Source organism: Melospiza melodia, chromosome 8, assembly GCF_035770615.1.
Source record: "Melospiza melodia melodia isolate bMelMel2 chromosome 8, bMelMel2.pri, whole genome shotgun sequence".
Lineage (NCBI taxonomy): Eukaryota > Metazoa > Chordata > Aves > Passeriformes > Passerellidae > Melospiza > Melospiza melodia.
In genome coordinates, this window is record NC_086201.1 from 28,338,010 (window position 1) to 28,365,365 (window position 27,356).

The window sequence follows — 27,356 nt, forward strand, 5'->3', positions numbered from 1 at the left end:
AACTGAAATATTATTTTCATATATTAATATATATATATAAAGTAATACTACTATTGTAGGTAAGAAACCTTTTCTCCCCCTTTGCCACAATCTGGTAATACAATCAGAACAAGCAAAGTTAAATTATTCTCATTTAAACAAGCATGATCCAGACTAAAATATCTCTACCAGGAAATTCATGACTAAAGCATGCTCATAATCCTTTTCACAACCTCATGATCTTTTCCATGTGACTGTCTCATACAATACTACTAATACATTACTTGGAAACTTTAGTCATGCATCCCTAATTGTGGTGTTTAGCTTTCAATGGTACCTTTTCTCCATGCCCTAGTGGTTAAAATAGTTTGTAACCTATGACTGTCTCATTGCTGAAGAGCTGAGCAGTCTCAGAGCAGTTTCAAAATCAATTACTTGTCTGTTTTCAGTTAAATCAGTAATAACCCAAGCACAGTATTTTTGATCTTCTACTGTATAATATTCTGCATCTTCTACTGCATATCTTGTTATGGAACAGATACTTAAAAAAACAAATGTTCCCATAATAAAAAGTTTCCAAAAGAACAACCAGAAAGAATTAATTCTTTTTTTTTAAACGAGCTTCATTATTCTCTAGGCAACTGTAAATACCTGTCATGTTTAACCTGTCAGGCAGCACTCATGTGTATAATACTGGAAAGCTGAAGTCCAAGTTCTGTACACTTCAGTGGCACAAAACTGTGTATAGCTGATCTCATTATAGGAACATTAAGACTCTCAAATCCCCCAAGAGAATATGCAAGGGCAGCCTGAGGACAAGGCTCCAGCAAAGTTGAAAAAGACCCTGCCTATTACTGCTGTCAGCCTTAGCCCAGTTCTGTTCAGTGCTTGATTCCCTGCTGCCTGCCCTGCACAGCTCTGAGGGGCAGAGGAGGGAAAGCAGCTCCGAGCTGTGGGGCAGTGAAATAGGGCACCCCTAAAGGGCAGGGCTGAACTAACAGCACCTGCTGCACCTCCCTGAGCTGCAGGGAGAACGAGCAGAGTCCTTCTGACACTCAGGCAGCAGGACAGCCCCCCCAGCCAAGCTGCACAATCAGAAGGTGTTTGTTTGCAGGGGGCAGAGATGAAGGGGGTCCCACCAGAGGGCATTTCAGGAAGGCACACGGGGCTGCCCAGGGCACCCATCCCCTCCCCACACAGCAGTGCAAGGGATCATCCCCAGCAATGGAGAACTGACTGAGCTTCCACACACACAGAGCCTTCAGGTGCAAGCACATGGGCAGTGCCATGGAAAACTCAGCACATCTCCGTGCAAACCACTCTCTGCCTAGCGTGTTTCAGCTGCTTAAGCAAAGGCACCTGTGATCAGAGGTGGGTTTGGTTTTGTTTCTTTTAAAAATCTTTCTTTCATTCAATGTCCTTTGGATTTCTGAAATTTATCCACAGTTCTTACTATCTATTTCAACTGTTCTTTTTACATAGCACTTTATGCCTTAAAGCCTGGAATATAATTTGTGGGAACATCTTTGTGTATTTATCACCAACTGTTTCACTGAGACTAGAAAACTAGTTCAAGAGTTAGGCTTTACTTTAAAACAACAAACTTGGATTCAAATAATGCAGTCATACAAAATTCAAACTGAAATGAAAGCCACATCTGTTATTCCAGTACTTGCAGCCCACGCAGTACAGCATTTTTTCTGTGTACAATGCTGACAAGAATATTTTAAGTGCCCAACTTTCTTCCCCCCTAACCCTTTTCATTGTGTACTGCCAACAATTTTAATAACCTGAAATATTTGTAATATAAATGCACTGATTTCTTCCCTTCCCACGCTCCTTCCCAAGTAATTTCAGTTTCACTCCCTTGTTGTTCAACTTTCTTATCCTTGTTTTCTCTGAAGAACGTTCTGCTCATCTATGAAAAACATCTTTGACTCTTCTGAGTTACTCAGCTTGAATGCCACAGAGTAAAGTGCCTGAGCAAGATTTCATGGAGCACCCTAAGCCAAGGGGTGCTAAAAATAAGGACAAAGCAATATTCTTACCAAACTAAGGCATTCTCACTGTGAGGCAGGGCAAGTTCAGCACTTGTGTAATTCATTTCTATTAGGAACTTCTCAGAGTAATAGCTTTATGAGAAATGCCAATTTCTTAAGAAGAGAAATATTTATTAAGTACACAAAGAGTTTTTCTTACAGGTCCTAGAAATGTAACAGCGTTTCTATACTGCAGGTATTCACTCCAGTGTATGTGCAGGAGTGATGTATGCAGCTTCCCCCCATCCTGAACAGTGCACTACTTCATAAAAATATTCAGTTAAAAAAAAGACTGGAATCTGAAAATCCAAATGAACCTAATTCTACATTTTTAAAATTTCACATTTTTAACAAATAATAGAATACAAAATTCTATTAATCTAGCACACATTTTTAAGGTAAGTTTTTTAAAAAAATTAATGTGAAATTAATATATTGTTGTTACTGAAAGACATTTTAAGAAAGCCATAAACACATTTTAACTAAATAATAACAATCTGGTTTTGTTTTATCAGTGTTAAGCCAACAGCAGCTTCTGCTAATGGAAACAGGAAAACATGCTACAGATCAGTAAAGTTAAAATTAACCATTTCTGACTTCAGTTCTCACCCATCTCCTGTACTTTCTTCCTTCTTCAATTTCAGTGAAACAGGTTTGTGGATTTCAGTGAAACAGGTTTGTGGATTTCAGTGAACCTCATTCATTTGAAAACCTATAGCCCAGTAGGAGGGGCACTTTGTAAGAACAGAGCATTAACTAACTGATCCAAGCCCTGTTTGCCAAGTTAATACCAGATAAGACTTACAGAGTACTGAAAGCATTTATGCATAACTGAACACACCATGAATACTTCCTAAAAATCTGAACTGTGAAGTATTTGAAAAGCCAAGTCCCAAGCGTAATAAAATGATCTTGAACTAATACAGTAGCAATCTACCAGCTCAGTTATCCAGAAAGGAGCATTTATTCTGAACATAAGAAAACTGGAGAGCCTTCTTCAAAGGGTCAGTTATTTGTAAGAAATTGCTGAGTACGGGATCCTTCTCAGAGCTCAAGATAATATAAAAACTTCAGAATACTTGGAAGTTCTGTAAGTACTAGTTCTGCTCATCAAGAATTAATTTGCAGTCTTTCATATATAAACTGGATGTAGTCCATGAAACACCTATTAATGCACAGAATTTATAACAGAGCCAATTTGCTTTTGTGCCAATATTCTGTATTAAATATACTGTTCCATTAGATCCTATTAAGATACCAACCAGCACTTGTAAGATTGAAATACTTGAAAAGATAAACCAGTTACAGCTGCATTTTAATACTTCATTTTTCTTCTGAAAGTAAGCAAATTGTTTTGGTTACAACCAAAGCTAAAGTTCAACAAATATTTTAAGATGGTGTTGCACTTAAAGCAGCAGTGCTGCCTGCCCCCACTGCTTCACTCTCTCGTTCCCATGCCCACAAAACCATTTTTGGGCACCAGCACATTTGTTTGCTGATCTGTTCACTGTGCAGCTGTACAACTAGATTCTGCTGAAAAAAAGCCTAGAAAAAGAAAAAAAAAAGATTATTTTCATGACAGATTACTTTTCCTATCTGGCTCACTGTACAGCTGCACAAACACCTCAGTCCACACGAAAAAAAGAGCCACCCAGCTTTAGGTGGGAGCACCAGTTACTGATCTGGTTGATCTGCAGTCTAACAGAACATTCTGATAGAGCACGAATAAAACAACTGGCCACCTCAAAATGCACTCAAATAACATTGTAATTATTCCCTGTTGAAAGCCAGTTGAAAATAATTTCTCCAACTTTCCCTTCAAAACAGACTATAATATTTCTAATAAAGTGTTAAAACCAGTTGCAGTACTTTTATTCTTATAACTTACACCACTATCCTTGCACCACGTTGTAGTACTTGTGGTATGTTAGAAGGCATAAAAGGCATCTTTGATGAGTGTTTATTACCTACATCTTTATAAACCTCTCTTCATCACTGCTACAATTAGAAAAGGAATTATGCATGCCTACTGCTACACCAATGACTTATCTCACTTGAAAAAAAACAGAAAAATAAATTTAGAAAAGCTGTCAATTATGAAGTCCACTCAAACACGAGACTAAAGCAAACTTTTACATGTGCAATGCCAAGCTAGTGCCTGTGAAGGCCATTCCCAGAATGAAGAGGTTTCAAATTATATACTATTAAATCAAATCTGTATTTTTAAATCTGTATTTTTAAATAATGAACCAACATCACAGACTTTTCTAAGGTGCTCTACCAACAAGCCACTCAAATTCTTCTTAGCAAAGTTACTTAGTCAAGAGAACAAACCAGGAGGACTGCTACTCTTAGACAGCAGGCAGCTACTGGAACCAGCGACATCCTGAGTTAGTGAACTCCCAAGTATGTCTGTTCAGTAATTGTGGGAGACAAAGGAGTTTGTGAAGGTGTCCTGGCAGATTCAGAAGTAACACTTATCCAGTCTGACACAGGAATAAAATAGCAATGCGTATTTCAGCAGGCAAATCCACCAACAAAATACCCAGCTGAACCAGTTACTGTCATTTTCATCACATTCCAGGTGAGACCTCAACAGAATTCATGCCATTTCCCTGCCATCATTTATTTTAACCAGGATTATTCTGAAAGATCTACCTGGCTACTCATTACAGGTTTGTGTAGTGATGGAGGCAACCATTCAAACTGATACAATTACTGACTGGCTTTAAAAATCACTCACCACGACCAATAAACCTTTCTCAGCAAGGTATGAGCTCAGAAGGGACACAAGTTTAAGGTGAATTAATGAAGACACAGTATTCAATACCCAATATTACTCTTAGTGCAAGATTAGAGACAGGAGAGAGGCAAGGAAGCACAGTATTACTAGTAATATGTGAGGCAGATTAAGGGTCTGGAAAGGAAGGAAGTAAAACTGAAGCAAATTGTAACTGCGTGTCCAGAACAAAAACCTGCAGAGAACGTGAGGCATCATTTTGGTATTTCACTCCTATTCAATCACTGCTTGATTGAATACAAGGAACTCCTGTTTCACACTTTTCATAGGATATGGGCAAAACTCAGCAAAAAATGTGGGGTTTTCCCATTGCAGAGATACATTCCTTTTCTATGTAGAACAATGTACTCCTCTAGGTGTTTCACTATGAGAATATTTTGTTTATAAAATATAATTAATCCTTTGTCTTTGCTGATTTACTGTTAACAATTAAGCTACAGTAATGGAGAAAATTCCAGTAAATTCGTTTATTTATAGGATCTCTCAGGATTTTCCACAGATAAGTGGCAATTCGCCTTTCTCAATTTTATTTCTGTTTTAAGAACTCAACAACAGTACAATACAAGGCAAAGTATCATCTTCAAAGACTGGGAAATTATTTTACATCACTCAGTGTAACTGTTTACTGCAATTAATTTGAATCACAGAGCTTGATAGAAGGGAAACAACAATCATTTGCTATACTTGCTGCATTGGTATTAAAGCATCTCATCTTCATCTGTTCTTTTAGGAGGCAGCATTAACTCCTCACATTCCTCTCCCTACTACTCAACATACATAGTTAGCAAAAGGCAGTGTAAGAATTTTTGCCTAAAGTCACCAAAAATGAACTTCTGTGACTCTCTTTCATACTCTGCAAGACACAGATGCATAAATTTAGACTACACACTTTACAGAACTCAGTCTCTTATCTGGAGTACAAAACAGCAACTCAGTGAAAAAATAACTAGTTATGGGCATAATACAATGAAAAGCAAAATTTTATATATACATCCTGCTGCAGCTACTGAGTATTTATTTACTGAATGTATGGTCTGGGAGCAAGTGGACCCTGTTAATATAATGCAATGCCTCTGCTGGACAATTGCCTCAAAGCACAGTTCAGAACAGCAAGGTGGAACTCTATCCTGTTTATGTGTTGTAACAGACATCAAATAAATAGGAATATTTTATATTTAGCATAAAAACCTAGTATTGCAAGGCAACCACGTTATTTGGACCGTAGCCAAGTAGCATTTCTTAAGTTTTAATGTATGTTAATACAATTTGAAACTATTCTTTTTGGCTGAGATACTGTGTCCTAGAGACAGATGTTCAGGTCAGCACAAAAAAAGCTTCTATATTCTGCAAACAGCCCCAGACAATATATATGGCCCATATGATACTGTTTGCATTTCATGGATCAAAGTGCTTATCAGGCTAATGGAGCCCTGGTGGGAAGAGGCTTTCCTTGACAGGAATGGTTAGAGGAATTGCACAGAGCCCTGGGAAGTAATGCAACCATGATGTGAAACACAGAGTGCAGTCTGCCACTGGCAGTGAAGCAGCTTTTCTGGGCTGCTCTGTACAAGACGTGAATGAAGCAGGACTGAGAAGCAGCCCTGGCTCACTGCTCCCCCTTGCAGGAACACTCACCTGGGACATTGCTAGGGATTGAACTCAGCTGCCAGCTGTACAAATGACATATGGCTATCACGAGCAATCCTAGACGGAATTCTGAGCCACTCAATCTTATTTAAAATGCAAATCAATGTTAACAAAGATATTGCTCAAAAAAAATCCATAAGAAGAATCATGTTGAACAATGTCTACTGAGACTACCTTGAGGATTACATACACTTTTCCTTTGTTTTTCTTTGCTGCTCCAATCTCAATGTGGTTGCATGCTATTATCAGCAATTAGCTTGGTTAAAGGGTAACTATTTATAGATATCAAAGCACCAGGTGTAAATATTTTATCATTTACAGTTATCTTTGAGAATTCAAGGTATTACTTTTGTCCATTAATAATCATCACCCTAAGGAGCTATTTATGAATGTAGTATAAGTCAGATAATCTAGAGACCTGCATCTTTATGTATAAATTGTGTGACAACCCCTGCCTGGAATTTATGATGAATTACAGTGGTCTTTACTAAGAGCTGCGATTGGTAACTATTTCTAAATCATTTAAAACCTACATGCAGAAACATTGCACAAAGTCTCTGTTTATTGTATTTACAATTCTTTGCAAATTCTGCATGAAACTTTTTTCACCCATTCTTAATCTGAAGAGCATTTTATCTCACATATGCATTTTATCTAACCAACCACAATGTAGATTGATGACTTCCAGACATGATCAGTTAGACAGCAGCTTCCAGTACTACAAAGACTTTCTCCCAAAGCAAGATTGGTTCACCTACCTTGGTGACTTTAGAAGTGTGTCTTTATCACTTAAGATATTATTCAGACTTATTCACACTTATTCAGAACTGTGCTTATCACTTAAGCACCAAATTGAATGCTTATACAATTTCCTGTGCCTCTTAACAGTCCGGAAACTCTGAGTTTTAAGTCCTCTGTTAATATTCCACATTTTGTACAGATGTGCTACTTTGTTTAATACTGACTTGTGACTGTCAACACAGAACAAAAAGAGGGGCAGGTTTCTCTCACAGACTTCATGAGGCTACAGAGAAGGTGACAGTCAGATGAGAATGAAGCTCCTGGTCACTGAGAGAGAAAGGCCAGCAGCTGAGTCATTCCTGCTCTGCAGCAATGGAAAAAGCAGCCAGGAAATGGAGAGATGAGGCAGCACCATGTGAGAGGAGAACATTTCCAGTCTAATGAATCATGTCCCCCAGCATGGGTACAACACCCTACATGTAATTCCAACATCCCCTTCTTCTCAGAAGCTTTTCACACTGACATCAGCAAACCATCATCTTCCAAGTCTTTCATGCTGCTTTCCAGCTTTCTGGGTATTAAAACCTGTACAGACTTTGCACTATCACAGAGGTAACAAAAGTGACTTCAACAATTATTCTTTAGCTTCCTTACTCCTCAGATTTTTATTACATCCAAAAAGCCTGGAGCAATGGCACTGACTCAATAGCACTAAAAGAGTGTGAACAGGGGGACTGACACAGCACATACCTTTCTCTCCTTTAGGAGGTTACACCAAGGCAGGACATGGTTTCCAGCATTTCAATCAGTTTTTGAAATTTTGAAACAAAAAGGTTTTATTAGCTTTGCCTAAGTGGTACACATTTCCTTACCAGACCTTATTAGGTGTATTTCAAGTAATATCTCAGCTGTAATTAAAGAATGATGTAAGAGCAGTCTTAATTCCTTCTGCATTAAGTGTTACTTCAGGCCTTTATCAGCAAGATAAAATTACTAGTTTCATTTAAGATAACTTCAGTAGCCCACCCTCAAAGATAATACTTTTCAGATGATAAAATTGTTTTATATAATTGCTCTCTAAATTAAGTTGGACTCCCACAGTAAACCAGGAAGTTATACAGATTTTCTTCACATTAGAATAGAAATTGCTTCCCGAAAGGCATAAATTCTCCTAAGGAACTCACCCTGCCCCTAAAGCTCAATCCTGTGAAAAAATACCTGCCCAAGGAACAGAACTGCCATTAAACTTTCCTTCTCTGAAACTTCTACTGACATTTTTAAATGTGCTACAAAAAGTGAAGATAATCTGACAATTCTGAAAACATCCTAAAAAATAATACACTGTGACATACCAAGGGTTCTGACATCGTTGATCACCAAACTCAGAAGAAAATGGAATGAGGCTTTCTGGTATCATTTTCACTGCTGGCACATGCAGTTATGTCTGTCCATCAGTCTGTACTGATGCCACCATCCTTTCACCAAGTTTCACTCCAGTAAATGACCAAATTGTAACTTACAGAAAAACTTTAACGGACTTTGGCTTTTAAGTAGCTTTTGTAATTTTAATCAGCAATTCCAGCTGATGAAAACACATAAATGTTCTCAAATTGATTTACTTCATCACTGATTTATCAAGTGCCTATCACACATTCAAAACAAACTTCCACTTCTGTAAAAAAGAGACAGGAATAAGTCTTTACAATAGGCACAGTCATGATCAAACGACATTGAAACTGCAAAGGCAAACAAGTCCAAACACACTTCCTTTAGGACTATATACAAGCTTCAAGTCCGTGTGATCTGGGCACTACTTAAAAAGCCTCTTCAGACTTGAATCAGCCACTGCTTTGCAGAAAATGTATTAAGAATAGAAAGAGTAAATTAAAGTTGTTTGACTGACTTAGTGAAAGACCAGGAAGGAAACCTATGCCATGTTGGATACATTAATTTTGCCATACATATATATATATTTATCTCAGTGTCAAAGCAATGATGGTCAGCATGTGCTTTTTCATATCAAGTAAACTTTCTAGAACATGTCTGAATTACCCTGATGATCCAATTTAATGAAATTATTTTCTTGCAACGGGAAAAACATCCATTAATACAAAGCCTGTGAGCATATTTGAATAACTTTAAACCACAGCTCTGCTGTAATTGCACATTTCATGATTGACTGGATATATGCTACAAACTTAATACTCGGCTTTTATGTAAGCCAACCTGGAAGACCTACAAAGCACAAAGACCTACACAGATATTAATTGAAACAAAGCTCATATTTTTGGAGTTTTTTTTTTTTTTAATGTAGCCAGAATCTCCAGTCATATTGCCTATTCCAGAGAGGTCACAGTGTATAATAACCCCTCTGCACCCACCCATGGACACTAATATAATGCAATATGGAACTGCCACCATTAATCCCATCAAACACACACAATTAATTCACAGTCTGTCCATATATGTGGACCCTACTCTCCTTTAGAGATAGGTTGCATGGCTGCATACTTTTTTACTCTGAAGTATGAGTTAAAAGCAGTCTAAAATAAAAATGCTGCAGGACACCACCACTAATTTTACTTTAACCATTAGCACAAGAATTAAGCTGCTAAAGTAAATTTAGCTGGTCAATGTTCTTGGGGACCTCGGTGTTTTTTCCAGTTCTTGTCTTACATTACCATGCCAGACTATTAGCCTACAGAGTAACCATCAGTCCCTCACTCTGGAGTTACATAGCATGCCTCAGGCCCAATTCCTATTTCCCTGCACATCTGAAGCAAAGCACATTATTCAGCAGAGGAAACTCTGCATTCTCTGTTAAAGTCCAATTAAAAAAACTTCATATAATACCTTTTTAATATAGAAAGTTTTCTATTTTTATGTCACTGTGTCAGTTACTACTACCCAAAGGGATACAAGAACATACCCACTGGAACATGCCAGGATTACTTTTGTTAACTAGATGACAACTGCTTCCGCTGGTCTGAAAACTAACCAGGTCTTCCAGTGTGCATTTCTCAGCTCTGTATCAGGCTCGAGGTTATCACAGGCTCCCTTGGTGTTATGGTACAAGATCCTACCTTAATAAAAAAAAAACACATTATGATTGCTACTTACACACATACAGCATTAGGAGTGCTAGAAACCAGAAGTATTTCTACTCGGGCAACTCTTGTTCAGAGAGTCTTATCAACTAGCAGGCATGAACACTTCTACAAAGAGGCCCAAAAACGACAAAGATAGCTAGAGATTTTAAAGAGCAATTTTATTCCGCAGTTTCAACGTTAAGTGCGTGTTTCCAAAGGACGCAGCATAAGCAGCAGAGATGGTTCAGAACAGGAAATCAATGTTTTTTGCTCATAATTTCTGGGTCTGCAGAACACAGCGACAAAGCCTCCTGACCCTTCGGCCTTTACCCTTATTTAAGGTTACGTGCAGGTTACAGCCCGAGTGATTTTTCCGCAGCGGTTAGCGCTAAATCCCAACCGTAAGCCCTGCAAGATTTAATGGCCTGGCTTGTTCATCGCCCGCCGTCCCAGGCTGTCCCCAAACACCGCCAAGTCCGGGGGGCCCCGCACGGCGCTGCCGCCCCGCACACCCGCAGCGCCCACGCCGGGCGGCCAGGGCCGGCTCCGGCTCCTTCCCCCGCACCCGCGGCCTCCACGTGGCCGCACCGAGAGCGAGCTCGGCAGGGCCGGGCGCGCCCAAAGCCGCACTCCCGGCAGGAAGGCTGCCGGAGGGAAGCGGAGAGCGGGCACCGGGCGGCTCGAACCCGCCGGGACACGGGGCCCGCCGCAGCCCCCGACCCCCGCCGGCCCCTTTCTCTGTCGGCCCGAGCAGCCGCAGCGCCGCGGCCGCGTCCCGGGCCCCCCGTTCGGGGCGCGGGGGCGGGGAGCATTTACCTGCCGCATGGTCGCCTCACGAGCGGAGGAAGAAAGGGGGTGGGGGGATGCGCCAGGGCCGCGGCGGCGCCTCGCGCTCCGCCGCCTCGGGGGGAGCCCGGGCGCGGCCCCCCCGCCCGCCGCCCCCCGGCCCCCCGCGCGCACCCCGCGGCCTCGCGCCCCGCCGCCACGTGATGAGGCGGCCGCGCCGCCGCGCGCCCCTCTCGCCGCTCCGCATCGCGGGCGAGCCGCTGTCCGCTACCGCCGCTCGGTCCCCGCCAAGGCTCCTCGCCCGCACCGCCGCCCCCCCGCCCCGGCGCGGCCCGGGCCGGCCGCCACCCGCTCCGCGGCGCCGGGCGGCTGTGGGGGAGGGCATGTAAACAAATGGGGTTTTATAGCTACCTCACTCGAGTGCCGTGTGCATCTCCCTCTCCGCTCGGTACCAAACCGCCGCGGCGCCTCCTCCTCCTCCTCCTGCCGCTCCGCCGGCGCTATTCACAGAGCCGGCTACGCCGCGCTCGCCCTGCACACGCGGCCCCGCAGCCCGCGCTGCCCAATGCGCAGCCATTTCCTCCAGCGCTACGAAAGTGGCGTAGCGGCCCTGCCCGCCCGCCCCTCGCTGCGGCGGCTCCGCGCACGGCCCGGCCATGGCCGCCGGGCCCGGGAGCGCCGGAGGGAGCGCCGCGGGCCCGGGGCAGCGCAGCCCTGTCCCGGCCGAGGGAGCCCGGCCCGGGCTGCTCGAGGGGAGCCGGGCCTGCGGGGCCGGGGCCGAGCTGCTGCCTCTGCAGCCGCCTGGGGAGACGGTCCGTCAGCAACAACGGGGTATTCGTACCTTCCTATCGGGGTACCTTCCTACGGGGGTGCCTTTCGGGGCCGAGGTGGGCACTAACCCTCGTTTATTTCACTCCACAAACTCCGGCCAGGCTCGCTCAGGCCACTAAAGCCTGTGCAGGCAGTGAAGGTCTCCCCATGGCGAGGTGGAGCCCCTCGTCACGACACGCACCATTCCTAGGCAGTAACTATAGAGCTAAATAAAACCCCTAAACCAAACCTTAGGTAAACCAAAGCCTTCACTAGCTCAACGCCGAGGATCAGGGGACATTTTGGTTTGTAACGTAAGACCTGCAATATAGTAGAGTCTTTCACAACAAATCATAGTTTGAAATAGACCAGCATGTTTTGTAATGGCTATTTATAGAAAGCACGTTCAAAGGCTGAAGCACAGTTATAGGAACGTTTCAGATAAGTTTTAGGCTGTTTAATTTTTCTCTTGGAGAAATTTGCATACAATTTTCACGACATTTTCCTCCAAAAAATAGATAGTGTTCCCATTGCAGGCTTCAATCTGGAAGAAGCCTGCATTGTACCTAGAATGTATCTAGAAACAAGCCGACCTTCCCTCTATTTTCTATATTTTCAAGGATGCACACATTTTGCTTTTAGATTCTTATATTAGTGAATGGAACTAACCTAATTATTTCTGAAAATGTTCCTTTGTTAAACCAGATGATTCACACCAACACTACCTTAAGTCTGACCTGGCAGAGCCAGAGTCCTGTCCTATCCTATCCTAGTAATGTCTGAAGTCCGGGACATACCCCATGGTTACCTCCTCCAAAAGCCTCCCGAAGTTACATGATTTTTCCTTGTAAAGGATTACTCCTATTTGTTTAGCAACTAAAAGAAAGCTGTTACCTGTAAGAGTCTAAAAACCACGTAAGCATTAAACTGAAGTCATGGTGCAAGAGAAAACCAGAGTAAACTTCTCTAGATATGATAAATGTCCATTATAGTGCAGCTACTGTAGCAAACAAAGACGTGGACCTCTCAAATGACCTAAGCACATCAGCTGTGTGCATTACGCTACACCCATTTTTTGCTATGTGGTGCTGAATCTTTTCTGATTAGTCTCTACTCATGAAGTTCGTGTCTCAGTGACAGAATTTATAATTTCATATCTCCTCCAATATCTTTCTCTCTGTTTAGCATTTACTTTTGGGGGAAAAAAAAACCCCATAATTCCTCCCTCAGTTTTTGCTCTATGTGTTACCAAATCCATCACTAGACTATAAACCATACCAGTCCAAAGTCAGTGGCTCACATCAAGTTTTAGGAACTGATATAAAGTGATTACGAGGTAGTATACCAAAGCATTGGACCAGATCATTTTGCACGTTGATTTGAATGATTTTTACCTTGAAGCAGGTCCCTTATCTCTCAGAATTTTAGCACAGCAATTAAATTCAGATCTGATTATGACAATAATTATTAGACATTTATCACAGTGCCACTATTCATCAATAGACATGGCTGATTTGTATTGCTGTTTGCTCTAGAAATAGATCCACTGAGTGGAAAAAGAAATTTTAAAATTAAGTTTTCTTTTTCCATCAGAGTTTATTCAGGGAATTGTACTCAGTAATAAATAGAGCATATGGGGTTTGTTAGCTTTTCTGAGTAAAATTCAAGTAATGCAAGATCTCCTTAAAAATAAATCAAGAACTCTAATAAAATGAAATAGTGATTCTACACAGCAACTTTGCAGAAACTCACCCAGCCCAGGTGTACCAATAAATGGATCTCTGTTAGTGGGTTCTCCTCCCCTCCAGCTGTTCCCCACTCTAACATGTATCTGTTCATTTTAAATCCAGAAGGGGCCATTAGCAGGCCTGCCAGCACTCTGCTAACATTTCCTGCTAACAAATGAGTCTCATTTGTAGTTTGAGTTAGGTTAGAACCTTCCTAGTCAGTCTGCTCGTGGCTTTCTCCTGATACATTGAAAAGCCTGCTTGTATCTAGAATATTTTTCCTATAGTTGTACATTGTATCTTGCATTTAGGCTTCTTAGCAGTTTTCACCATACATTTTAGAGCAAGAACTGCACTAAAGTATTTGAGGAAAACAGAGTAGGACTTTCTATAAAATAGGTTCAGAAACCCACACCAAAACTTATTAGATCAGGCATTTACCATGAAAAAAGGCTGAGGAGTGTGTTTCCCTGTGAAGCCTGTGGAACAACTTTCTGTGCTGCAGGGAAGCTGGAACAGCAGAGCAGGGCAGCAGCACTGCAACAGTGCTGAGAGCTTGAGAAAACACCAATGTATGCAACAAACCCAGACTTTTCAAGCTTCAAAAGGAATATGTTACCATACTTTTAGAACAGAACTGGCTTGGGGTTTTTTTCCCTCTCCTCTTACAGGGCACTTCCTTGCTGAGTAGGACTCTCATATTTTGGGCTGAGGAAGGGAATTTTATATATTTATATACAGATCTCACACACTGATTTCCTGTCCCTCCTTGCAACAACCCAATTGCAGGTGAGGTGGTAGAAGGTTGACATGTGTATGTATACAAAAGAAGTAGTTTGTTTAGACAAATTATTAAAAAGAAACCCAACCAACCCAAAAAACCCAATCAAAACCCAAAGCTACTCCTTAATTCTGCACACAGATTTAGTTCTTGTATAGTGATTGTAAACAGAAGTTTACAATCTGACTGTAAACAGAAGTAAGAGTCTTGTGAGTATTCCTTGGAGAACTGGAACAGTAATACTGAAAAATATTTTAACTGGGAGAAATTAATGTAGAAAGCTGGTAGTTGAAGGTGTACACAAATCTTGTTATGTAAGTGGGAGAAAAATGTCACTACTTGTTGCCACAATGAACTTATTGGCAAATTCAGCTTTTTTTTTGGTTGAAGAGCCCAGCTAAATTTTCTTACTTTTGAAGTACTGATGTCTCATGAAAAAGCCAAGGTAATGGCTTGAAACATCAACTTCCTCCTTTTATTTTAAATAATCTTGTCCAAGATTTAATGAGAAATTAAGGCATTTGAATGTTAACATAGCTGGGTTTGTGACACATGTTAAATTTTCTTTCCTGCTCTTTAAAACATTTTTTCTAGTTTCTGTCCCTGCCTTTCATTCATTCTGGGAACCTGAAACAAAGTCAGAAATGCCATTTCTTCTGTGACAAAGACCAACAAGTATCGTTCAGTTTGCTAGAGAAATTCAGTGGCAGAGTTAACCCTGAGGAGAAAATGGCTAACAGGGCACAGGGGTTGTCAATGCAGACTTGCCAAGCAGAAAGATTTTACCCAGTTCCTCAGGAGTGGAAGAGTTTTGCTGCAGGAAGCTTGCTCACAAGTACACTGATTAGAGCTCTGAAGTGAAATACCAGGGAATCATACAGAAATCATAATTTCCTACTCTGTGTCTCAAATATGACCTGCTGACCATTGTCTCTTCTGCTCTGAATTTACTGGTGCATTTTCTGCCAGACCATCTGTGGTTGTTGTGTTTACAGATTTACCTGCACTTTCACTGCCTGGCACTTTGGGCTGTGCTCATCTCCAGGCACTGAGGCTGGTGCTGAAGCAGCAGAGACTTTGCTTATGGCAGGGACAGAAGGGAAGTGTTTAGGCATCAGGGGGAACTTAAACAAGCAGGTAGTGATTCTGTGATTAAAGCTTGTGCTTGGAAATAGGAAGTGATGTCCTCTGGGGGATTTCGCTGCCTCAGGACTGCTTAGTTTGCTTGCAGTGAATTTAAAGCCCAAGTTTATTTTACTCCATGGCCATATATATAAAAATGGGACTTTTAGTAGAAACTATATATGCTTTTTTTTCCACTCTCCTGCCAAACTGGGTGCTCTCTCTGAAGCCTTTGCTTGGCAGGTTCCTTTAATTAGCTCTAATTGGTTTCAACTGTGTTAATTCCAATGGTAAATCAAAGTAGATCTGGCTAGCTTTGCATGAACTAGTAAGTATAATTTGAAAGTTACTTCAGTTGTAAGATGGGGAAGAAAAGGGAAATCCATCTGAGCTTTTTTATTTTGTTTCTAGAAACCATTCTTATCCTCCTTCTCTTAGAACATGTAGATACCCCTCTGTTCAGACAGTATCTAAACATATATGAGCATTTGTACAGATTTTGAAGCAAAAGTATCAAAATCAATGATAATTTAATTAATCAATTATACCATCTGCATAATTTTAAATACAATATCAGTGTAAGTACCAACGGGAAGTCAGTTCAAACAGAAATCTAGGAATTTTTTGTTTGTTATTTTTTAACATGCCAAAACAAGATATAGGTTTTAAAGGTCATTGTTTTAGAAGTTTTTGAATTGGTCTCTTTGTGGGGAAGGGCTGGGCTTTTTTGTTTTGTTTTTAAACATGGGCTGACATTTTTAGAAAAAATATAAACCCTTTTTATTGGCTCTAGACTTAAGGTTACATAAACGTTAAAGGACATAAGCAGAAGGGTGTGATGCTGCAGCAGCAACCGAAGCTTTGGTGCACTCAAAGGTTTGTCTGCAATTTGGGAAACAGCCAATATGACCTTTGGCTAATTTTGCACGGCTAGCAAACACTGGCATACTTATCCACAGGAAAGCTTGCTGGCAAACTTGACTTTGTTAAATGACTCTGCCTTTGTTTAGTTATTATTTGTTTTAAACATAACTGTCTAGTCCTGCTCTCTAAGGCAGTCAAAAGCCCTTTCATTGGATCTGAGACAGGCAGGATTTGCTGGTTGCAGGTCTGGGATAAAATTTGACTTGGAGGATATTAGAAAGTGTGTCACAGCCTTCTTCCTCTCCTGCAGTCTCAGGTTTATTTATTTTTCTCCCTTCCTGCCTGCCTGCTGAAAACACCTGTTTGCTTGTGGCATCTTGTCTGTAGGCAGTGGTTGTGGGGAGATATCATCTTCATTCCAAAGGAAGTGGTGGGTGGGAAAGGCCAGTCAGCTGCTTCCTGCAGCACGAGTGGGGTGAGATTGCAGAGCACAAAGAATTTCTGGTCATGTTCACACAAGACCTCTGTATCAATAAATATGGATATTATCTGTTGGATCCAGGCAGGGTTCAAAACATTAAACAAAGCTGTGGTAGCTGCCTGGGTGGGGTAGAAATTCCTCTAAAGGCTTTCACTTATAAAAGCAAACGACTGATTCCAAAACTGACTCACCTGACCAAAGAGAAAATATTGGCTTTAATGTAATCTCTTTACAAGCTGAGGAATTTGTTTTACACCCTCTTTTCAAACAGAATGGAAAAAAATTAATGAGACTGGCCCTGACATTATTTGAAGAAATCAATGAGGAGCTTAAAATAAGAAATCAAAGGTCAGCATCTTTTTATTGTCAGTCCCTGTCAAATTTTAACCACTAATTTGGTGAATTGGTATTTTTATATACGACCTAGATTTAGCTGAGTAATGGAAGCACAGCTCTGCTAAAGCTGGATTTTAGTAGGCAGCTGGGGTGAAGTTCCCCATTTCTTTCAACTCTGTCACACATGGGAGTGGAAATGACAAATTTTGAACTCCTGCAATTCTGCCATTATCAGCAGGAAGAATCAGGAAGCCAAAACATCCTTAAGCTGCTGGCTGCCTGTTTGGGGCACCTCTGGGCCAATGCTCTCTGTGAAATTTGGCAGTGGAAAGGGAAGCCAATATGAATTTGAATGGATGTCATACAGCCTCATCCCATCTTTAGCACAGATCCAAAACCTCAGAGACACCTACAGAGAACAGGTGGGACAAGAACATGCAATGGCAGGGAAAACAAACAGGTATTGTTTGCAGAAATTAAGCAAATTACTAAATGGGTGTTTTGTTGGCTTTTCTTTAAACAAACTGTACCAGTAACAAAATCTAAAATCAAGAGAAAGGCTCTCAAAATCAAAAATATCGAAGGCTGACCCACAGTTTAGGGAAAGAATTAACTTAAGGTCAGCTGTATTTATCCTTCCATGCCTGGTAATTCAGAACTGGGAACTGAAGGGACCTGCTGGCCTTTAGGGCACTGTTAAAACTACATGACCTTTGATTTGAAATGCTGGTATGCACCTAAACTTTAATGAATTTCCCCCATCATTTACATTTGTGATTTTTACACCTGTATTTCATGATTTCTAGAGAAAATATATAAAGAGGCAGAAGGAAGAGTACGAATGATGTTAGGGAACACCCCAATTTCCAAACCTTCAAGTACAGCCATTTGACAGTGCTTTTAGGTGTTGCAGCTTTATTTTCCATGTTGCTGCCCTGATCCTTTGCACAGTTGGATGATAATTTTTGGGTTTAATGATGCAAGAAGGAGTGTAAAATTAAGCATAAAGATCTCTGAAGAAGAGAGTAAACTTTAGCTGATACACAAGAAGATGAATCATGGAGACACCTAAATATGGTCTAAATGACAAGAAATGTGAAAACCAGAGATGAGTATCAGTGGAATTACAGGGAGAGACAGACCATGGGGATGTGGGACAGTAGAACTGGGAAGAGAACAGAGAAATGTAAATGTTACATAACTATTTCTGGTCTGCATGACTTAGCAACCTCACTTGATACCTCCTTCAGCAAACCAGCAAACTCCTCTGAGAGCAAGTACAGCATCAGCAGGACAGACTCTCACAGTGGTGAATACTTCCTGTTATTGCTTAGATGGGAACAGAAGTTTTGGAGCATTTTCTCAAGCACGGGACCAAGGAGACTGCTCGTGACAGAGGGGATGTGGTCATGTGTCTTTGCTGACCCATCAGGTGATGGATTTGCCATGTGACGCATGCCCTGAGGACACTCAAGGGTGGCAATGCCAATAAGCAAGCAGAGAGAAAATCAAGCATTTCTGCAATGATTAGGCTGGACTAACTTAGCTGAGGTGTTGGACTGACATCCAGTCTATCCATCCATGGATATGTCATGCAAGAAAATGAACTCACAAGTTCAAGGAAAGAAAAATCACTCAGAGACAAAACTCAATGCCAGTTTTGTCAACAGTAAAATTGAAAAGAGAAAAAGAAAGAAAAAGTTACATTTGAAAACAATTGCTTTCACTCACACTGTTAGTGCCTTTCTACTCCTCTCAGATAACCTTGCCTTGTATTTCTTAACCCCTCTCTTCATAAATACAAATGAAAAATCATTTCCATATACACAAAGAGTAAACTCTTAATGATATTCTATAGTAGCTCTAATGAAATTATTGTGTACTTCTCCAAATGAGTACATGCCTTTTCTTGGTTAAGGAGAGCATCCCAAGAATGTTCAAAATAAAATGTTGAACAGCAAATGCAGTTTGTTCTTTATAAAATATTTACATTATTGAATGCATACCAAAATGCACCACAAGCATGCAGTGATGTAATTCAAGGCTAAATATTAATTGAAACAAACCCCAAATACTACTGCCTTTTGGAGAGATAGGGGCAAAATTAAAGGACTTGTGAGTGAACTGATATTTATTTTTTCATTTAACCATGCTGCCATCTCTCACCAACTGTCTGCTCATGGAACTGCTTCCAACGGGTGGCTTTCCTTAAATATGTGAAGAGTATATGTGTATGATTCTAAAGAGTTTTTCTCTCCTGCTCAGGTTTGTTAGTTATTTCTCAGAAGAAAAAAAATTACCCATGAAGTTGCTTCCCCTGTTCATCCATTAAAGTGAGTGTGTGGTGGCTCTCACTGAAAGCAACCTCAAAGCAGCTTTTGCCTATCAGGCCACTTATGTAGTTACCTACATCCAGTACCTTAAAACAGTTCATAGAATCATAACCTTACTTGGAGCAGCATTTACTTCAGAGAATCACCATTCTCTAGTTTTTGCAGACAGTTTACCATAAACGTAGCTGTGTATAATATAATTTGTAGCTGGGTTAGCATTATAATGTTGTTTACATTTTCAAATTAGTTTTCTGTTAATTGTTAGATGTATGAGAGAAATCCACTGGATTAATTGCAAGTGCAGTCTGAAGTTTGAAGGCCTATAATGTGTCAGATTTTCAGTTTACTAAAATTCTGAGAACAAGGCTCCAAAGCACGACAGAATATCCTTTGGCAAATCAATACACATAATGGAAAGAAGGAATTGGTACACAGGAGCTTCAAGGCATTGCTTCTTAAAGATAAACAGAAACTAAAACTAAAGTCAATACTTACTAATGATTTGCAAGGAAGCTTGAAATGAGAATATTTTAGTTAAGGCAGGTACTTGAAGAGAGACTGCTTGGAGCTCTCCAGCTCACATGAACCTAACTTGGGCTGGCTTATTGCCAGATTCTAGGAAATTGAAAGCCAGCTGACAGAGTTTTACTCAAATTTATCTCAGATGACAGAAAAGCACTGATTTTGGACAGTGTGATTCTGGGATAACATTATTTATATTGTGGGGATGTGTCAAATTCATAGCATAAGAATGACCAGAATTTGTTCCTGTTTTTCAAGGGGTTTTAGTTTTAAGGTAATGTGCTTTTCTTACTGTCAGAGAAGTATACAGATTTTAGCCCCATTGTCTCAGAAGACATTAACAATATCACAGCTATCACTAATTAGATGAAAAATAGACTGGGTATGCAGCTTCTAAAAACAGTGAATCAGAAAATGAACTGCCAGTGCCTGGAAGTCCTGCAGGCATCCCCTTCATGAGAGCAGCATGCACACACTATAGATCAGATCAGGCCACTTACACGATGTTGGGTGCCAGCTCCATCATTCAGGACAGCAGTAGCTGATTCTTGTCATTTCTCTCTTTCTCCTCTTCCTCCTGTACAGGAGGGAGAGACTGCATGGCCTTTAGTCATTTCCCTAAACAGGAAGAGTTGCTGTCTATGCAGTTTCTTTTTTAAACTACTGTATTTTTAAGGAGCTGTTTGAAAAGGATTTTGTTATTTATTATTGTATTGAAACTGAACCTTGAGCTAGTAAAAACAATATTATGGTAGTGCTCTAGTTATAAAACCAGAGCTGCTGTTTTCACAAGAGGGCACTTCAAATTGCTGCACAAAACCTTTGACTGTTGAGCACTGAGAGGTTTGCAGTGTACAAGCCCCAGTTACTGTGAACAGCCAAGCAGCAATAGATGGTTTTACAGAAGTTATTGCTGGTAATTTAGCTGTAATTTGAAACATAGAAAAAAGTGATATTTTTAGTGAAGGGTTTGGTGGATCAATATTACTGCAATGCTTTCAATTTTTAATGCCACTTGTGTTGTACAGAAAAACAGCACACAAACTGCATTTGTTTCCAAACTCAGTGATCTCCTGAGGCTGAAGGACAGAGTCCTTTGTTAAGGACTGTGTAAGTTCACTCTTAGTTTTAATATAACCTGATCAGCGGTCACTGAGAAAGCTGAGTGAGGAGGAAAGAACAGGACTTCAGGAGTTTGGCAGAGACAGATGGAATTGCCCCCCAAACATCTCTGTCTCTTCATTGCACCATAACAGTTGTGTCTTCCTGACATATCCCAGAGCTTTCTGTCTTGATATGGCTCATGTTCAGCCCTTTGGCTGGAGACACCAGTGAAGTCACCCAGCCACCTTGGATTATAGGTTATAATGCTCTCTAAAGGCAACACACAACTCTGCTCTCTTGTCCTCAGAAAATCTGCTTTCCTGAAGTGTGACGGATACAGTGAGAATTGCCACAGAAAGCTTTTCAGAGATGATAAAATCACAGAATTATCAAGGTCAGAAGAGGCCTTTGAGATCATCCAGTCCAACCATCCATCTTGTACTACCACTAACCATGAGATGATTCTTTATAAGGTAGTTTGTATTTTCAAGAATCTGCACAAGCAACCAACCTCCTTTTTCCTAACATGACTTCAGTGTACGGTCTCACCTGGGTGGAGCCCCCAAAGGGACATTCTGGCTTCCAGTTGTAGGAAACCAGGCCAGCAGTTCTGTTTCTTCTGAGGCAGTATTTCCATGTCCCTTTCTGTCAGTGTATTCTTCAAAAGAACATAATCTACCTGTCAGTCAGTCTCACCTGAGTGCCTGGCAAGATCCTGGAGCAGATTCTCCTGGGAACTATGCTAAGGCACATGGAAAATAAGGAGGAGAGTGATGACAGCCTGAGGGCATGGCTTCACAAAGGGCAAGTCAACCCCTGCTGGCATGGGGTTAGTTGGTGATGGATTAGAGAAGAGCTACTGACATCATCTGCCTGGAGCTGTGCAAAGCACTTGGCACTGTCCCTCACAGTGACATGCTTGTCCCTGAAGTGGGAAGACAGGGATTTGGTGGATGGATACTTGGTGGGTAATGGATTGGTTAGATGGTCATACTCACAGCCAACAGCTCAATGTCCCCGTGGAGACCAGAGATGAGTGATGTTCCTCAGGGGCTGGTGTTGGGATTGGCAGTTTTTAGCATCAGTGGCATAGACAGTGGGGTTGAGTGCACCCTCAGCAAATTTACCAACAGCACTGAGCTGTGTGGTGTTCTTGGCACACTGGAGGGAAGGGATGCCATCCAGAGGGACCCAGACAGGCTGGAGAGCTTGGCCCATGAGAACTTCATGAGGCTCAGCAAGGCCAAGTGCAAGGTTGTTTGAAGGACAGGAAACACAGTACCTAAACTCGTGCTGGTGGTTCCTCTGTGGCAGTGCTTGCCAAGGTGGAATTGTAACTGAAGAGTGACAGGCACAGAGGGATGAATGAGAAAAATCTGTTGCTGATAAGGGCTCAAATATGAGACTTCAGGTAACTATTTCTCCTCCCTGCCCAGTCATTCTTCTCACTGCAGGCCCTTGAAGTCTCTCACCACTGACTGCTGTCACACAGTGTCTCTCTCAGCCAGCCAAGCCCTGGTGACGCAGAGGACATGCCATATGTGTGCATTTGGTCCTGAGATACTGGTGAGGAACGATCTGCCCAGAATTAAGTTTTATCCCTCAACTACCATGCAGGGAGACACTTGGAGAACACATTCCTATTTGACATTTGCATAGTGAACCTACACTGGAGCAGACTTTCACAGCACCACTGAAGTTAATGCCTTAAAAAAACCAACTTCTCCTCAATGGACTTTGTTTGCTTTAGCCTGACCTTATTTTCAAGGGATTAAAATTTAGCAATAATATTTTTATGGTCTTGAACTCTCTTCTGTTTTTGGAAAAAGTCATGTTGTTAAGTTCAGAAAGGAGGCAGACATTTTTTTCCTTTAGTTTCATTTTGCCACGTTCTAGGAGGAGCAAAACCACACACCAGAAGCCTCCCAGAAAACAAAAAAGCTGACAGATAGAGCTTTTTTAGAGAACTTAATTCCACAATGATTTAAAAAAAATATAAATTGTGATGTACGTGATTTTGATACCTATAGCTCTACTACTTTGTTGAGATATTTGAAGCTAGGATTCAGTACAATTTAGTCTTAAGTACTGCAAAGCATCCACAAACTACAGGGAAGGAATGATTACTGAAATACCTAAAAACCCATATGTGAGTGACAAGGTTTTAATCTTTACCCACACACTCCAAACACATCCATTATCTTTGGCAGAAAGACAAAGCTGTTCGGAAAAATTGACACTGGTGTTCAGTAGGGAACAGGGAGTCCTGTGGAGACAATGGGATGTAAGACTTTCCTCCCTCCGCCCCCCATTGTGCTGGTGGCTGGTGAAGTTCCAAGAGGAAAAAGATTTCTAAAGGTTTCTATTACCCTGAAACAACCATTTTCAGTAGACACCTAATGAACCCAAAGCAAGTCCACTTGGTTTAATTTTTTTCCCTGAAAACGATGATCAAACAGATTTACAAAGGAACACGGTACTTACCCTTTACCAGGCTCTGATTCAAGAGTTCAAAGCATTTTGCTGCCTTTACACAGGCAAGTAAGTATTTACCTCACTCAGTTGCTTAGTAGCTCCTGTCAAATCAATAGGAATGTAAATGTGCTATTAGTGAGTGGTTACTCCTGCTGAATCATGTCCTTTGCATGTCACAGTCATTACTGAAAAATGTGTTTGTGACCATGCACCAAATTTGTTATGGAAGGCAGAATGTGCCACGACATCAGGCTGGTGCATGTGAGTGGTGGGGTAGGAGAAGGGGGATGATGAATATTTTCAGCTAAACTAAGGGTTTAGACATTTAGCAAATTCTGCCATTTTCAGAGAAATCCTAGATGCTAGAATCAAGTATTTTGAAAGCCATGTTATTTCTTTAGGTACACAGCATGCACATTTAAAAAAAAAAACCCAAACAACAAAACCCCAAAAAACCAAACCAGGACTTTGATTTCTGCCAGGTACGTGGCACTGTAACAACCACCAAAATAACATAACAAATCTGCTTTTTTAAGGAAAGGCTTCACACACACTCAATTCAGTAGGGACCAAGATGACAGTGTTTGGTTCTCTAGCTGATAGAAGCATTTAGGACCCTCTGGTATGCAGAAAAATATTATCCCAAATATTACATGGCTGAATGAGAAATGTAGTATACCAAGAAGCTGATACAAAACCTATGAAAATCAATATCCTCGCTTCAGTCAGCTCTGAAATAAACTCCAATATTAGTTTTGGTTCTCAAGGTTCAGTTTCAATAGAGATTTTTTTTTTTTTTTGAAAATGGCAGAGAAAAACATAAAAGATAAGCCTAACATCTACAATGAAGCAGAAATGCTCACCTATCATTAAGAGTCATGGCTTGCTTTCTTTCACATAAAAATCTTTGCACAGGAAGAAAGCTTCCCTTCCCTCTCACTCCTTCATGAAAATTGTTTTAGTTTTTACTTCCTTGAAGCCATCACAGAAAATTTCTGATTTTGTTCTAAGCAGCAAGGTGTTTGTGTTTGATTGCTTCCAACTGCCAGAAGCTGTTGCAGAAAAGTCTGCAGCATTTCTATTCCAGAAATTATGTACTGTCTGCCTTGCCTCTCTGCTAATGTTCATATGATATAATCCTACATATATCATATGTTCACATATATATCCCTCTCTATCTCTTCTGTATCTGTGTATCTGTCTTCATAGATATGCCCAAATCTAAAAATATTTAATGCAGAGATGGAATCAGGGTGAGTAATCTTGCAGATGAACAAAGCAAGCATCTTGCTATGAAGAAAATTAAATATTTATTGAGGTCAGAGGTGGAAGTTTACTAGATTAAGGCAGCACAGTGTGAATAGGAAACTAGCTGTGCCTTGAGGATGGTTTTGCAGCTGAAGCAGGGGAAGATATGCTCAGAGTGCAGTTAGCTCAGCCAAACCTAATTAGGTGCACAGCACTCAGCCTGTTCATAGACCCTGTCTCCAATGATTGACACTCCTCTTATGATCAGGCTGTTTTTATTAGAAGGCTGGGGGTTTACCAGATGATTTTAATGATCAATAAGTTCAAAGTAAAAGATAAGCTCATGATTTACCTGGTATAAATCTGGAAAATACAACGCATTATGCTTTGTGCTGTCAAGCATAAATTACCATGTTCTTTCCAGAGTGATATCTCTTGTGGGAGTAACTGGTTTGTTTTAGGATTCCTCATGTTAGATAAAATTAATGATGATACTTTCTTCTATTTACTTATTCAGAACATTTATTTGTACAATCAGCTCTAAGCTTAGAGTTTTCCAGGCGAATTTTTGAACACAGAATGAAATACAGGGATAAGAAAAAACCCTTTCAGGCAGTAAAGCTGCATTTTTAATCCCAGCAGTGATCTGTCTTTCTCTGTTAAAGAGAAGATGCTAGATGTATTTTTAGACCAGCTTAATTCCAGTATCTGCATGAGGTTTCTCCTTGCAGAAACAGGAGCAGTGCTTTGCTGTGGAGAATTGACATCTCATCTGTGCAGAGGCAAGGTGCTTTCTTTTTGTGAGAGAGGATGTTTAAGGTTAAGCCAATAATTATGCCAAAGCTACATGGAATGAGTAGTGTCAGGTCTACAATAAGAGGATATGGACTTAGAACAGCATTGCAGGGAACACCTGCAAAGTCCTTCATCTGAAAAGTCAGCCAGAGATTTGCTTCTCTTGAACTATGGTTTTTCTTCTATTATCTCTTCTGGTTACTGAAGACTTTTATTCACGTGCAGATTTACTGGAGGTAAAGTGTGGAAGTGGGCTAATTTAACTCTCCCTGTTAGTCCTGCCTCTTGCTGTTTTCCTCAGAGTTAGCAACCAGTGATAAGAAACCAGAGAAGGGTATGGGAGTGCATACCAATAGAGATAACAGTGAACAAATTGTTGAGGAGGTGGTAAGCATCTTTTATGCAGATGGAATTATAATAATGTTTTTTTCTTGGCCAAGACAAGACAGATACAGTCATAAAAAGCCATGAGTTTTGAAATTCTGCTAATCTAAATGCTCTTTTGAGCCCCATCTGTTTATGCTGGTGGGTACACTTTTAAAAGTCAGAATAAAAGAAAGGCACAAAGTGAACAACTAATATTGCTAAGCAGATGCACTGCCTTGCCCTTAATTCTCTCCTGAGAAGATTGAAGGGATAACTACCAGCTACCCTACATCTGAACTAGAATTGGAGGTACTGCTCTAGAGAAAGGCTTGGTGGGGGTGGGAGGTGTAAGTGAAGGTGTGTGTTCACTACAAACCTCAGTTTTGGGATGCAGTTCAAATATAGCTGAAGACTGGACAGCAGGAGTCCTCACATTGGGAAATACAGTTAAGATGTACAGCATGGGTCTGCTTCACAGAGGGTTTTAAAATGTAGTTCAAGATCATCTCAGGGTAATTAAAATCAAAGGGTCAGGATCAGTTTCAGACAAAATTAAAGAGGTAGAAAAAGCTCATAATTATATGTTCAGTGCCTTAATATAAGAAAATATAAGATTTGACCTGAAATGGAAAATGGAAACTAATCTGCAATATCCCTGTGTCACTTGAGTCAGGTGCCTAAAGGAATTGGCAGTTCCAAAAAGCCTTCTGCTCCCTTCCCTTTTGCACAGGTGGATGGCCAATGCTCTGAAGTAGTATTTTAGGGAAAATTCAAAAGCCATTGCTGGCCTGGAAGAATGCCTAAAAGGAAGCATTTGAGAACAGTAAAGTATCTCTTCTGACATACTTAACCAATTTTCCAAGGGACAAAGGTTATGAGAGGTTTCGATTTTTTTATCCTCAGTTTCAGCAATTTCCAGGCTGTATAGTACTGTCCCTGAAGCTCTTAGAAAGCAGTTCTAACTATTTGTCATTCACAAGCCACTCTTCCCACATTCAGGCTTTGAGCAGATTAAGATTCCAGATTTCTCTAACTGGTACAGCTCTAGGGAAGAGTCTTAAGAAGTTCCTTTAGCAATTACCTCAGCAGTGACAAACTCTAACAGTCTTAAAATTCAAGTGTGACATACATGGAGATCCCCATGAATATCTACTGGTGAGAGATGATCTGGCCTGTGATACTTTTGTGCTTCCTAGGAATCTTCAAGTCCTGGATAGAATCTTTTTTGAGAGAATAAATTATTTGGAATATTGATCCCATTCTCAGTGAAAGCCTTCAGACTCCTCCCATGCAGTCATTGCAGATTTGTGC

The 27,356-nt window shown here is 40.8% G+C and overlaps 1 protein-coding gene across 11 annotated transcripts in view; it reads right to left on the bottom strand.

Annotated features, from left to right (window-relative positions):
• Positions 1-27,356, bottom strand: part of SLC39A10 (solute carrier family 39 member 10) — a 90,994-nt gene that overhangs the window by 20,603 nt on the left and 43,035 nt on the right. Inside the window, exons 1-2 of one of the 11 annotated variants that reach the window (XM_063162482.1) lie at positions 11,493-11,617; positions 10,205-10,289 (exon numbers count right to left, since the gene is read on the bottom strand). The exons of 3 other annotated variants lie outside the window; for them this stretch is intronic. Coding sequence is in view for 4 of the 8 variants with exons in the window: in XM_063162476.1 (XP_063018546.1) it covers positions 8,559-8,573 (15 nt within the window). In the remaining 4 variants the exon portion in view is untranslated. Of the gene's footprint in view, positions 1-8,558; positions 10,100-10,135; positions 10,290-11,111; positions 11,166-11,492; positions 11,618-20,557; positions 20,635-23,645; positions 23,738-27,356 lie in introns of those variants that run through there. 7 more of the 11 variants (XM_063162477.1, XM_063162478.1, XM_063162485.1 and 4 more) reach the window with 7 other exon arrangements.